At 42.5% G+C, this 15,483-nt stretch overlaps 1 protein-coding gene across 2 annotated transcripts in view; it reads left to right on the top strand.

Moving 5' to 3' along the window:
* The window catches only part of LOC128562572 (paired immunoglobulin-like type 2 receptor beta), a 56,396-nt gene extending 46,770 nt beyond the window's left edge, over positions 1-9,626 (top strand). For both annotated transcript variants that reach the window (XM_053557640.1, XM_053557641.1), the window contains 3 exons: positions 7,312-7,342; positions 8,394-8,443; positions 9,051-9,626. In XM_053557640.1, the coding sequence (XP_053413615.1) occupies positions 7,312-7,342; positions 8,394-8,443; positions 9,051-9,439 (470 nt within the window). In that variant the 3' untranslated portion in view covers positions 9,440-9,626. The remainder of the gene's footprint in view (positions 1-7,311; positions 7,343-8,393; positions 8,444-9,050) is intronic.
* The last annotated feature ends 5,857 nt before the right edge of the window (positions 9,627-15,483 follow it).

Consider the following 15,483-nt stretch of genomic DNA (forward strand, 5'->3'; position numbering starts at 1 on the left):
CCATTCTGATTAGGGTTAGGTGCTATCTCAGGGTGGTTTTGATATCTCAGAGGGTTTCATTAGGGATGATGAACATTTTTTCATATGTTCGTTAGTCATTTGTCTGTCTTTTAGGGATAATTAAGGATGATGAGCATTTTTTCATATGTCTGTTACCCATTTGTCTGTCTTTTTTTTTTTTCTGAAAATCTAGTTTATTTTCCATGTTGTGGACAGATCCAGTTAGTGTGATAAGTTTTTCTGCATGTGTAATAATTTATCAAAATAAGTTTCCCCACAAGACTCTTTTCCATCAACTCTGAAAATCCTGGTCTGACAACGTACCCAAATAAAGCTCTTGAAAATCACCTCTTAAAATTTGGAAGAAAATGTGGGAAGTCTTTCTTGTAAGACTTATTGCACTACAAATGGCTAAAGAGCAATCTATATTTTAAAAGGTGACTAGTTCAACAGTTGAGTTCAGGAAGTCAATGTTTTAGTGCATTTGGCTCCAGTTTTAGCCAACATGCTGCATTTTCCTTTTTGTTTGTTTGGAGGAGGGTTAGAAGAGCACACAAAGTGGACTTGAGGATTTCCATTGTGAAAAGAAATGACTCGCAAGCAAAACAGTGCAAGCTGCCTTTCTTTCCTAAGACCTGGACATTTTATGACAGAAGCTTTGCAAAACATTACACAATTTTTTATTATTAAATGAGAAAATCTCATTTGTGACATCGTCAGAGAAATGCTGCAGAAATGAAGAAAGTGAGTGTTGGATCAAAGTTCTCATTTCTACAACACTCATTTACAGAGAAATAATTTTCAGTATAGCCCAACACAACATTTTTCAAAATACCATTCTTTCTCAGACCATTCTTCTTTAACTGTTCACTAATAACTTATGAAATGAACTCTCATCATTTAACTCATCTCATAACTGAAATGAATTCTCTCATTTCATCTTCAGTTAAGGGACCACTTGTCTGTCTTCTCTAGAGAAGATTCTGTTCATGTTTCTTGCCCAGTGATATTTGGGACTGTTGGTTCTTTTTTGTTGATTAATTTGAGTTTTCTGTAGATCCTAGCATCAAGCTTTTGTCCAACTCATAATATGCAAATATCTTTTCTCATTCTGAAAGTTGTCTATTTCCTTTGGTGTTGTCTCCTTACAGAAGCTATTCAGTTTAATTAAGTCCCTTTGTTTATCTTCATTGTTGTTGCCATTGCCATGGAAGTCTTCTTCATAAAATATTTCCCCAGGCTGATATCTTCAAATGTTTTCCCCACACTTTCTTTGAGTACTTTTCTTGTTTCATGCCTTCGATTTAAATCTTTTATCCATTTTGAATCAATTTTTGTTAGTGGTGAAAGGTTCAGGTCCAGTTTCAGTCTTTTACAAGTGGTTATCCAGTTCTCCCAAGCACCATTTATTGAATAGGGATTCTTTGCCCCAGTGTGTGTTCCTGTTTGGTTTATCAAAGATCAGGTGTCTGTAAGATGTTAGTTTCATCTCATGGTTTTCTGTTCAGTTCCAAATAACTATGTCTCTATTTTTGTGCCAATACCATACTGTTTTGACCACTATAGTCTTATAGTGTAGCCTGAAGTCTGGTAGGGTGATGCTCCCAGCTTTGTTTTTATTACCAAGAATTGCCTTGGCTATATGGTTTTTTTTTTTTTTCTGGTTGCATACAAAACAAAGAATCAGTTTTTCTGAATCTTGAAAGTATGATGTTGATATTTTGATGGGGATTGCTTTGAATCTATAGATTGCTTTGGAAAGTATAGACATTTTAATAATGTTGATTCTTCCCAACCATAAGCATGGTATGTTCTTCCATTTGTTAATATCTTCTGCCATTTCTTTTCTTAGGGTTTCCCAATTTTCTTTATAGAGGTCCTTCACCTCTTTTGTTATTTTATTCCTAGGTATTTCTTTCTTTCTTTTCTTTTTTTTTTTGAAGCTGCTGTAAAGGGAATTGTATCCTTGATTAGCTTCTCAACTTGGCTGTTATTGGCATATACAAAGGCTATTGATTTGTGGACATTAGTTTTATACCCTGAGACATTGCTATACTTTTTGATCACTTCCTGGACTCTTGTTGTTGAGTGTTTGTGGTTTTCTGACTATAAGATAATGTCATCGGTAAAGAGCAAGAGTTTGACCTCTTCTGCCCCCATTTGGATGCCCTTTATTTCCTTCTCTTGCCTGATTTTATTGGCTAGAACTTCCAGCACTATATTGAATAGTAGTGGTGATAGAGGACAACCTTGTCTGGTTCCAGTTCTAAGTGGAAAAGCTTTCAGTTTTACTTCATTCACTATAATATTAGCTGTGATTGGTTGTAGATGTCCTTGAGCAGTTTAAGAAATGTGCCACTGGCTCCACGCCTGTGGCTCAAGCGGCTAAAGTGCCAGCCACATACACCTGAGCTGGCAGGTTCGAATCCAGCCCAGGCCTGCCAAACAACAATGATGGTTGCAACCAAAAAATAGCTGGGCCTTGTAGTGGGCAACTGTAGTCCCAGCTATTTGGGAGGTGGAGGCAGGAGAATAGCTTGAGCCCAGGAGCTGGAGGTTGCTGTGAGCTGTGATGCCACGGCACTCTACCCAGGGCAACAGCTTAAGGCTCTGTCTCAAAAAAAAGAAAAGAAAAAGAAATGTGCCACATGCTCAGGACCCATAGCTCAGTGGTTAGGGTGCCTGCTACATATCCTGAGACTTGCGGATTTGAACCCCGCCCAGGCCTGCTAAACAGCAATGACAACTGCAACAAAAAATAGCTGGGCTTTGTGGTGGATGCTTGTAGTCTCAGCTACTTGGGAGGCTGAGGAAAGAGAATCACTTGAGCTGTAACACCACGGCACTTTACCAAGGTGACAAAAACAAAGTCGGAAGACACATATTGACTGATTTCAAAACATATTACAAAATTACGGTAATAAGAATAATGTGGTACTGGTATAAAGACAGACAAATAGAACAATGAAATAAAATAGAAAGCCCAGAAATAAATCCTCGTGTATACATTCAGACACTCTTCAACAAGAGTGCCAAGGCCACTCACACAAGAAAGAACAGTCTCTTCAACAAATGATGTTGGGGAAAGTGGATATCTACATGCAAAAAAAAGTGAAGCTGGACTCTTATACCATCTTTGCGAATTAACTGAAAATGGATTAAAGACCTAAACCTAAGACTCCATACTGTAAAACATATAGAAGAAAACATGGAGAAAATGCTTCATAATATTGGACTTGACAATAATGTCTTGGATATGACACCAAAACACAGGTCACACAAAAAACACACACAAAAAAAAATAGACAAGATACAGCAAATGTAAGCACTTTTGTTTGTCCAAAGACACAATCAACAGAATGAAAAGCCATCCCATAGAAGGGGAGATAGTATTTGAAATTCATATATTTGATAATGTCCAGAATATGTATAAAAACCTACAACTCAAGAATAAAAAAATCCAATAACCTGATTTAAAAATGGGCAAAAGATTTAAACATCTTTGGACATTTCTCCAAAGATGATATACAAATGGCCAAGAAACATATCAAATGATTCTCCACATAATGAATCACTAGAGAAATACTAATCAAAACCACAACAGTACATCATCAGACACAAATTTGGAATATTGCTATTACAAAACAAAATCTTTGAGGTTATCAGAATCTTATTTTTTGCTGATGCTATGATCTTATACTTAGAAAACCCCAGGGACTCAACCACAAGGCTCCTGGAAGTGATCAAGAAATACAGTAACATCTTGGGATATAAAATCAATGCCCATAAATCAGTAGCCTTCATATGTGGCAAAAACAGTCAAACTGAGAATCAAATCAAAGACACCACACCTTCTCACTAGCCCCAAAGAAAAGGAAATATACAGGGGTTATATCTAACAAAAGACATGAAGGAGAGTGTCCTTTTCTCTCTCTACAGAGAGAACTATGAAACTCTGAGAAAATAAATAGCAGAAGACAACAAATGGAAGAACATACCATGTTCATGGCTAGGAGTAATGAATATTGTAAAAATGTTTATAATACCTAAAGTGATCTACAGATTTATACAATCCCCATTAAATCACCTACATCATACTTTGAAGAACTTGAAAAAACAGCACTTTGTTTCATATGGAATCAGAAAAAAATACTGAGTAGCCAATGCAATTCTAAGAAATAAAAGCAAATCGGGAAGCATCAAATTACCAGACTTCAGGTTATACTACAAGGCAATAGTGATCAAAACTGTATGGTACGGGCACAAAAATAGAGACACAGATCTATGGACTAGAATAGACAACCTAGAGATGAAACCAACTGCATATCACCATCTGTCTGATAAATCAAACCAAACACACTGGAGGAAAGAATCCCCATTTAATAAATGGTGCTGGGAGAACTGGTTAGCCTCACGTAGAAGACTGAAACTGGACCCGCACCCCTCACCACTTACAAAAATTGGTCCACACTGGATAAAAGATTTAAACTTAAGACATGAAATGATAAAAACTAGAGAAGAAAGTGTGGGAAAAACTCATAATGATATCGGCTTGTGTGAAGATTTTACGAAGACCCCACTGGTAATTGAAGCAACACCAAAAAAAATAATAATAAATGGGACATGATCAAATTATAAAGCTTCTGCACAGCTAATACACAACAACTAAAGCAAATAGAACAACCTTCAGAATGGGAGAAGACATTTGCATGCTAACATCTGACAAAGGGCTGATAACTAGAATGTACAGAGAACTCAAACTCATTAACAAGAAAAGAGCAAACCATCTCATTTATCAGTGAGCAAGAGACATGAACAGAACCTTCTCCAAAGAAGATAGAAAAATAGCCTACAAACACATGAAAAATATGTTCATCGTCCCTAATCATCAGAGAAATGCAAATCAAAATGACCTTGAGATATCACCTAACCCCAGTGAGAATAGGCCACATCACAAAGTCCCAAAGCTGTAGACTGCTGGCGTGGATGTGCAGGGAAAGGAACACTTTTACACTGTTGGTGGGATTGCAAACTAATTCATCCTCTGTGGAAAGAAGTATGGATAACCTCAAAGAGCTAAAAGTAGAGCTTGCCTTTGATCCTGCAATCAAATACTAGGTGTCTACCCAGAAGTAATCAAATAATTTCACCTCAAGAACATTTGCACTAGATTGTTTACTGCAGCTCAATTCACGATCCCCAAGATGTGGAACCATCCCAAGTGCCCATCAACCCGCGAATGGATTAATAAACTGTGGTATATGTATTCAACCATAAAAAAGATGGAGACTTTACATCTTTTGTATTTACCTGGATGGAGTTGAAGAACATTCTCCTGAGTAAAGTTATGACAAGAATGGAAAAGCAAGAGTCCAATGTACTCAATCCCAACATGAAACCCAATCTACTCAATGCAGATGAACAACTACATGGCCATGTGAGAGAAAAACTGAATTAAACTCAAGTGGGGGGAGAGGGGAGGAAGGAAGGGGATTGGCATGCTCTCTCCTAATGGGCACAATGTAAGGGTGTATGGCACACCTCCCAGGGTTGTGAAGGGCTCAACTACCACTTGGACTTTACCTAACAAACAAAAACAATATAACCTATCATTTATACCCTCATATTAATCTGAAATACAATACAATACAACACAAACGCAAAAACAAAATGAGACAGAAAATAACAAACATTGGTAAGGAAGAGGAGAAATTGAAACACTTGTTCAGTGCTGGGGAGGACAAAAATGATACAACTGCTATGGAAAATGATATGGAATTCCCCAGAATATTAAAAATAGAACTACCGTATATAATCTAACAACCTCATTCTGGGCATAAGTCCAAAAGAAGTGAAAGCAAGACTAGAGGAGATATTTATACACCCACACTTGCAGCAGCATTGCTCACTATAGCCAAAAGGGAGAATCTCCCATAATGTTCATGGAGCTATGAATGGACAAGCAAACTATGGTTTACACACCCAAGAGAATTATTCAGCCTTTAAAAGGTAAGAAATTCTGGGCAGCGCCTGTGGCTCAAGGAGTAGGGCGCGGGTCCCATATGCCGGAGGTGGCGGGTTCAAACCCAGACCCGGCCAAAAACCACAAAAAAAAAAAAAAAAGGGTAAGAAATTCTGACACATGCTACAATAGAAATGAAGCTTGAGGATGTTATGCTAAGTGAGATAAGTGAGTCACAAAAAGGCAAATTCTGCATGAGTCCACTTATATGAAGTATACGGAGTAGTCAAATTTGTAGAAACAGGAAGTAGGCTGGTGGTTGCCAGGGCCAGGGGAAAAGAGGAAATTGAAGTTAGAGGTTCATGAGCACAGAGTTTCAGTAGTGCAAGATGAAAAAGTTCTGAAGTTCTCCTTCATGATGGTGTAAATGAATATACATAATGCTATTGACCGATATACTTAGAAATGTTTAAAATACTTAATTCTAGAGGCTTTTTTAATCACATGAAATAAATGAAACTTGTTTAAGTTTCCAAAAGAGAGAGATGGTGAGTGTGACTGGAAGGAACTGAAGTTGCAGCAGAGAAATGATACTAGCATTTAATATTTCAGAGTTCCCACGCCCAACATCACAAAAGACAGCCCAGGGTTTGCTAAGTAGAGTACAAGTGGAGGTCCCTGGAGATGATGAGAGCAGTGAGTCCTGTATTCAGAGGTCCCTGTGGATGCTGAGGCCTCCTGGATGATACTGCATGATAGAGAGGAAGTCTGAGAACCAGGGGGATTCCAGGTGGATGGGGAGGGGCAGAGGGCATGGGAGACACAGCATAGTGTCAGTGAAGGACCAGCCCAGAGGTGGAGGAATGGCCCAGGGGTGGGAACTGAGCCTTAATGGCTACAAACACAGATTCCAACCACAAGATGGACAAGCCTGGAGAGCAGGAAGAGCCACCACTCAGAAGGAAAGCAGGGGCTGTTTCCAGGAGGACAGGGAGGGTGGTGGGTGCTGTGCCAAGGGGAGGGGAATAGCTCAATGGGGGCTGCACAGTAGAGGGGTCTGGGTTGAGGGAGGGGCAGGGAGTTAAGACAAGGGGAAGGAGGCAAAGGCAGAGAGGATCAGGATGAGGGGGTGTCTCTGAATTTGCTACTGGGGCAATAGGGAGGACAGGGCTGGGGGCCTCATGGTACCTGCTGAGTTTTAGGCCCTTCCCTGCCTGGCTTTGGGCAGAGCTGAGCAGTTCTGGTCCCTCTGAGGATGGTCTCAGCCTAGGGTGCAGCACAAGGCAGGCAGCATAGAGAAATGTCATCACTGTGGCTGTCACACTGACAGAGTGTTGGTCCTTCTACAGGTCAGAAGACTAAAGCCCCAGCCCCAGCCAGGTAAGTGCTGATCCTTCTGAAGGGGGTATGGAGGCAGGTGACAGGGAGGGTAAAGGGTTAGGAAACAGGGCGGTCCTTCTACGAACTCCACAAGCCCAGCCTGGCATAGCCACTCTCACATTCCAGACTTATCCACCTGCGTCCTCCCTGGGCCTCTAACAGGCCAGGCTCTCCACCTCCTCAGGTTCCATCTACATAAAAAGACAACAGTGGACTCTGGGTTCCAGCACAAATGTTCAGAGCTTCTCTTCCCAAGTGTCTCCCTGGAGTCTTTCTCCCATGTCCTCTTCCCTCCTTTCATTCTTCTGAAAAGCATCTCCTTCCCAGACACACCAGCTGTTCCACCTTCCTTCCACTTCTCTCTTGCTCTCTCCTTCCTGTCCTTATCCCCTGTGGAATGCATCAGAGGGCCACAGGATCCCTCTGCCTCCAGGTCCTTTCTGGCCTGCTTTGCTCAGAAGCAAAGTCCCAACCTCTGTCCCCTCTCCTCTCCCAGCCTCCCTCACTTTCCCTGTTCTCAGCTCTTCCCCTCTACCCTATCTCCTTTCCTCAGGCCCTGGCCTGCCATGGCCACTGTGTTCCCCGCTGGAAAGAAGCCTCACTCCCTGCCTTCCCTCCCTGCCCAGATGGTGCTGGCTGTCCTTCCTCCTGTCCCTCCCGGGGCACCTTCTCCTTCCAGTTACCAGGCCTCAAGCACCCGCCCAGAGGCCATGAAACTCACCAACTTGGGTTTCTTCTCCCAGTTTTAGCCAAGGCAGTGCCAGCAGAGAGAGAGCAGGGGCTGACCATGCCTATTTCTCTGCTCTGTTCCCTGCAGTACAAGCAGCTTCCCTACAATAACCCAACTTCACCCATCCCTGAGGGACCTGTGTGGGGCCATACCTCAAGTTGCCTCTAATTCTTCTTCCAGGCAGCCTCCTCTGACGGCCTAAAACCCTCACATTCATTCTGAGCTTGTCAGGGCAGGTTGCTGAATTCCCCTCAGAGAAGACCAGCCCCTAACTCTCTATTGCCCAACTAATCTATTTCTCATCCTCTTGTTCTCATACAGGGAACGGGGCCAAAACATGGAGGAGAAATATGAGAATATTGGGAATGAAAGTAAGTCCTTACCACCATCATCCCCATCATCCACCACTCCTTCCTCCTCTCCAATCATCCCCTCCCCGGTCATGTGTCTCTTTCCCATTCTTCCCCCCTTCTAGCTGCCATGTGACCTCGGCCCACACCTGGCAGATAACTTCACTCTTGGAGTCCCCTGCCCAGCTTTCTGTCCTGGTTGTCACACCGCTGACCCGAGCACACCTCCATTTAGATCCTAGGGGAATATGCAAATCCCATCTGCACCCCAAGGTGGGCAGTCACCCTAGGCCCTGATAGAATTAAGGAGAAGCTTGGAGAAGCTGGGATGGGAGGGAGGGGACTGTGCTGTGGGCCGGGCACTCACGTGGTAGTGGCTTAAGTCAAAATCTGAGGTTGCTTTGAGCTGCAACCCTACAGCACTCTACTCAAGGTGACAGCTTGAGGCTCTGTCTTAAAAACCAACGAAACAAACAAAACAAAATTCATGTTGAAACTTAATCCCCATTGGGGTGGTATAAAGAGGTGGGGGCCCCACCCTCGTGAATGAAGGGAACTAGCTTGTTTTTCCCCCCTCCACTGCTCTTCGGCCAGGTGAAGACACAGCATAACCCTCCAACCCATCCAGCAGGTGAGGACACAGTGTCAGCCCCTGCACAGGATGCAGCAACAGGGCACCATCTGGAAGGGGAGACTGTGCCCACACCGGACACCAAGGCTGCCTTCGCCTGGATCTTAGGCTGCCAGAACAATTTGTCTGAGAAATTCCTTTCTGTGTTTTACAAATCACCCAGTCCCAGGTATCATGTTAGAGCAGCACACACAGGCAGATACCCTCTCAGGCCTGAGCGCACTGGTACCAACTCACTGTCACCCTCCCAGTGGGAGCCCCCAGGAAAGGACCCCCTCCTCTTCTTAACAGTGAGAGAAACCTCTTCACCTGAAACAAGACTGAATGCTGACCTCCTCAGACTGAGCTGTGCTCCCAGTGGGAAGGATCACAGCTTCCAGCCATAACCAAGGCCGGACACAGATAACTCAGAGGTCAGCAGGTGTGGCTGAGAGACACACAGCCACACATCTACTCCAGTTCCCATTTCACCTTCCTGGCCTTTGACCACAAAAATGAAAGGGCACTGCAGTGTGAATTGCTTCACAGAAAAAAATAAAATAAAAGTACACCTGAATATATCTAAGGAGAAAACTGATAGTACCTTCAACTGCTGTCTCTACCTATCATGAACACACACATGAACAGATAACTCACACCTAGGCCCTTCCTCTAGTACTTTTTTTGGTGACTTCCTCAAGCCAGGGAACATAAATCCCCTAACACTGGCAGCAGCCCAGAACCCAGTATGTGCCCCTCAAATCCAACCACACTCTTCCCTTAGGATCATGACTAGTGTGTGCTGTGTTTAGTGCTTTACAGGCATCACCTCATTCAACATCATCAACAACCCCATAAACTAGATGATATAAAATTAGAACCAGATGGTTTTCCCAGCAATGTATGGGTGGCTAGTAAGCAGCTGAGCCAGGATCAGAACCCAGATCTCCCCTTCTGAAGGCTCTCCCAGGACTCAGGTCTCTTTGCCTTCCCCAGATTCCTATCCTCTGCATGCCTCCCACCAGAAACAAGGACATGCCACCACAGTGACATGGAGGAGAGGAGAAACAGACCAAAAGGAAGCGTGTGGTTAGAGACCAAACCAACCAACCAGCTAGTGATCTGCTTTATTAACATACAAACTGTACAACTCTGACTTAAACCTGGGAGCCAATGAACAACCCAACACTTAGCAACTTCTCAGGGACCCCACTGTGAGGCTCTCCCTCCTGTGCTGCAGGAAGGGAGAAGGAGAGTCACAGCACACAACTATTCTTCAAAGAAGGCCATGGTGAACTCCTCTTCGTCATCCCTGCGCTGAGGTGGCCCTCTCTGCTCCAGCTCTTTTCCAACATCTTCCATGAGTAGCTCCAGGTCCAGGTCACTGGAGGTTTCATCTTCAGAGGGGACACTTCCAGACTCCTGAGCCAGTGGTTCCTGGGGTGTAGGCCCTTCCTTCCCGGCTGAGGCACAGGCCCCAGCACTGAACCCACAAGCTGGTGGGTTCAGGCCCTGTGGCATGGTTCTGCATTCTTTTTCCTCAGATAAACTGGATGAGGCCTTGCTTTGGGGAGCTTTAAATTTTTTCGTAGGGCCTAAATGAAAAGATCACAAAGTTGAGTCATCCTATTAAGTCAGTCTATCCTCACTTCTCAGAAGTCAAGCTCCCAAATTCCCATTTCCAAGAAATCTCTGGAAAAGATGGCCTTTCTCAGTAGAAGGAGTCTGGGTTTTGGACTCAGAAAGACTTGGGGTCAAGCCATGGATCAGCCATGAGCTCCATATGGTTCTTGAGCACATTTTAAACCCTTTTAGCCTCAGTTTCCTTGTCTTTACAATTTCAAATATCCAGTCCTCAGGCTGTTGAAATAATTGAATACAAACATGGAAGTCTCTATGTAGCCAGCCCACAGCCGTCCTCAGTAAAGGTTAGTCCCCTTCTCCCTCCCATTTTCCTGTCCCCAGATCAAATCAGATCAATAACCATTATGTTTCTATAGCATGTGGTGTGTGGTATCTGAGAGGTGCTCTTTTGGTCTAATCTTCATTCTTTCTTTAAAGTCATCTAAAGCTGTAAAATTATTAAGAAATAATCTAGGAAAGGGAATATGAATACCTGGACCTCATTCTCCACAGTTCTTCCCAGGCCTTGAGCCTTACCTGGGTGGTCAGAATCTGAATTCCCTTGATTTTCCTTCCTTCCCATTATCAGTGCAGGAAGGGCTGTGTATTCACTGCCCAGAACTATCACTTCCTTTTCAGGGTCCAACATTGCCCATCTGCCTTACCTGCATCACCCCCACCTCCAATAGAATGAAATTTTGTTCATTTCTTCCTAAATAATAGCTTGACAATTTGTGTAATGTCCTTGAGGACTGGCAACAAGGGCTCTGCATGATGATGTACAAAGGGAAGAAATGAGGCCCCTCCACCCTCTCCCCTGCTGGCCCCCTGCCAGCCCCCCATCCCCACCTGCTCCTAATTTCTACCCTTTTTTCCTTCATTTCATGCCTTCAGAAATATTTACTGTGTTCCTACAGGGTACTGGGTGCTGTGCTAGGTCCCAGCATTACAGAGTAAACAAGTCCAGTCTATTGTATTCAATTCTAGAAGGGGACAAACAGACAACATTCCAAATGTTATAAGGAAAAGATCAGGGGGCTCTGAGAAGGAATGACAGGGCCCCTATACTTAGATGACATTCAAAACAAGACCTTACATGAGTGGGGGTTGTCTAGGCGAGGACTGTGGGGAGATCCTTCCTGGGCAGTGAAGCCCTGTGCAAAGGCCCTGAGGCTGGAAAGAATTTGGCATCTCTAGGGTCCAAAGCAGGTCCTGTGCTTGAAGCAAGGTGAACAAAGGAGAGGGAAGGGAATGAGGCAAGAGCAATAGGCAGGGGCCACAGGGGGGATTTGGGCTTTCTTACAGGGGCAGTAGTCACCCTTTGTGAGTTTGAAACAGAGCAGTGGAGTGATTGGGTACCCAGGCTGGGGCTGGTGGAGGCTTGTGTGTGTTCCCAGGTGAGGGAGAGGATGGAGTGAGAATAGTCAGGAAGTTGCTGCCATAATTAAGGTGGAGCACGGGGGTGTCTGAGCCTAGGGAGTAGACAGTAGAGAAGGGGGCAGATCCAAAAGATGTTGTTCCTGGCTGTGTGGTTAGAGGACAAGGATGGTCTCAAGGCTGATAGCAGCTTCCCACATAGAGCAATTAGGTGCGGGAGGTGTGAGTCCTTGGGATGGATGATTGAGGGAGAGCATTTTCCAGGTGAGGGTGACAGTCAAGGGGCCACTAAAGACAGACCCAAGGGGACATGCCCAAGGTGAGATGCCTACAGCATGGACAGGGTGTCAGGCTAGTGATGCCTCTCCAGTGCCCAGGGAACATTTGAAGGGAAAGACAAGATCCTGATGCAAAATACTGATGAGAGAAATCTCAGTGCTCAATCAGGGGAAAGATGTTCTTTGTCACAATTTCAGCAGGCTTCCATATGTAAGTTGACCGGCTGATTTTAAAACTTACAAGAGAAAACTAGTACCTAGAAAAGCCAAAAACTTTTCTTTTTTGAAAAAGAAAAACAAAGTGGAGGACTTACACTACTGGACTCAAAACTTACGTAAAGGTAAAACAATCAAGGCAGTAAGGTATAGGGGAATGAATAAACAGAGATCAATGGAACAGAATAAAGAGTCCAGAAATAGTAAGTAGACCCATAAAAACTGAATCAATTGGTTTCTCATAATGGAGCAAGGGTAACTGATCAAGGGAAGAATAGTCTTTTTAACAAATGGTGCTGAAAGAACTGGCTATATATTTATAGAAAAATAAAAATGAGGCCAGAAGTGGTGGTTCACGCCTGTAATGCTAGTACTCTGCACTCAAGGTCGTTGGATTGCCTGAGCTCACAAGATTGAGACCAGCCTGAGCTAGAATGAGACCCAGTCTCTAAAAATAGCCAGGTGTTGTGGGTGCCTGTGGTCCCAGCTACTTGGGAGGCTGAGGCAAGAGAATCACTTGAGCTCAAGAGATAGAGGTTGCTGTGTTCTATGACGCCAGGTTACTCTACTGAGTGGGCAACAAAGTGAGACTCTCTATCAAAAAATTAAAATAAAATAAATAAAATGAACTTTGACTCTTACCCCAATTATATATTTTTAAAACTTAAAATAGACTATAGATCTAATGTTAAACCTAAAACTATATGACTCCTAGAAGAAAAAATGGGAGAATGTCTTTGTAATCTTGGGTTAGGTAAAGAGTTCTTGGATTCAACACCAAAACCATGATCTATAACAGAGGAAATTGATAAATTTGACAGCATACAAATGAACAACTTCTGCTCTTCAAAAAGTACTATTTACAAAATGAAAAGACCAACTATGGACTGGTGAAATATTTGTAGAACACACATCAGATAAAGAATTTCTAGCAACAATGTCAATCACAAGAAAGTCAATCACAAGAAAAAATCCAAATTTAATAAATTGCACTAAGGATTTGCAAAGATATTTCATCAAAGAAGAGACATATGATGAATAAACAGTATGAAATGAGGTTCAAAATCATTAGTCATTGGGGAAATAAACATTAAAACTAAAATGAGACATCACTACACCCCTGTCAGAATGGCTAAACTTCTTTCATGGTGTGTGAACCAAGCTGGAGTGTAATGCCATCATCATGGCTCACTGCCACCTCAAAACTGTTAGGCTCAAGTGATCCTCCTGCCTCAGCCTCCTGAGTAGCTGGGACTACAGGCACACACCACCATGCCTGGCTAATTTTTCTATTTTTTGTACAGACGAGATCTTGTTCTTGCTCAGGCTGATCTTGAACTCCTGACCTCAGCAATCCTCCTGCCACAGTCTCCCAAAGAGTTAAGATTACAGATGTGAGCCGCTGGCCCAGCCAATTCGTTGTATGTCTTTATAGGGTACACGCAATGTTTTGATTCAAGCATACACTGTGAATTAATCAAATCAGAGTAGCTGGGGTAAGAACATGCCAATGCCACTCTTTTTGTTATTTTGTTCATTTGTTTGTTTATTTATTTATTTGTTTATTGAGACAGAGTCTCCCTGTGTTGCCCCAGCTAGAGTGTACTGACATGATCATAGCTCACTGCAACTTCAGACTATTTACATAGTCAATCTTTGGGAATAACCTAAATGTCCATCAATAGGAGAATAGATAAATAAATATTCACAATGGGGAAATCTATGACAGTATTCAAAATGAATGGAGTGAATTTTATTCACAACATGGATAAGCATCTCAAAACCATAACACAGAGTATAAGGAAAAACACAAATGAATGTGTTTAGGGAGACATCTTACATCAATCATCTATTCCCCAAGGACCCAAAGACAAAGTCTGGGCTTAAATGGGCCTCAAAATCACAAATGACAGGGGACAAAAGCTTGCTCCACAACAGGGTTAAGGCCAGATGAGACCCCTGCATGAAGCCAGGACCCCCAAAAGACTAAAGCCTTCAATGGTGAAGTAGAAGGGAGAAAAACTGCCTTAAAAAGGGGACATGGTGAGGATTGCTTCTTCGGCCATGCTTTAGAGAAAAGTAAGAAAAAATTTTCCAAGGAGCATGCCTAAGCACTCCCACACCTTCTCAAGTACTTAGGCCAGAATCCACAGTGCCTGTGAGGCTTGAAAAATACACATACAAAAGATGTCATTACAGTGGTCCTACTGGGTAATGCACCTGTCCCTGGCAGATTTAAGCACACATCCTCTCAGAAGTAAAGCACTTAAACCTCATCCTCAAAGAATTACCAGAGATTAAGTTCCAAGTAAGATGAAATTTCAATAAGGAAACCATCAAATACTAGAATCAGTGATCTTGAACAAGAGAACTGCAGAAACATTAAACTGTAGAACAGGACTTTAAAGATTACTTATATTAGAATTATCAGCTAGATAATAAAATATATTTAAGGAAATTTAAAAAAAAAAGATACCGTAGGTATGACGAAACCTACGTTACATGAGAATGTAAAAATGACCTGGCATACTTCAAGGAAAACACACAAACAGAAAATAAAAATGAAAAATATAAAAATTGAAATTAAAAAATTAAAATGATGGCTATGCACAGTGGCTCACACCTGTAATCCCAATTACTTGGAAGCCTGTGGTGACAGGATCACTTGAGCTAAGGAGTTCCAAGTTACAGTGAGCTATGATCCACCACTGCACTCCAGTTTAGGCAATAAGTGAGACCCTGTCTCTAAAATAAATAATTAAACAGATAGAGCAAATTAGATACAAATCTTTTTTAAACAAGATTTTAAAAAGAAATTAACTGAGACTGAGAGCCCCTTGGGACAGTATAAGAAGATGTAACATATTTGTCACTGGAATTCTGGAAGAAGAAGAAATACAGATAGATGCAAATATATATATAACAAATAATGTCTGAAAACATCCCAAATTTGGTGA

This window comes from Nycticebus coucang, chromosome 12 (assembly GCF_027406575.1).
Source record: "Nycticebus coucang isolate mNycCou1 chromosome 12, mNycCou1.pri, whole genome shotgun sequence".
NCBI lineage: Eukaryota > Metazoa > Chordata > Mammalia > Primates > Lorisidae > Nycticebus > Nycticebus coucang.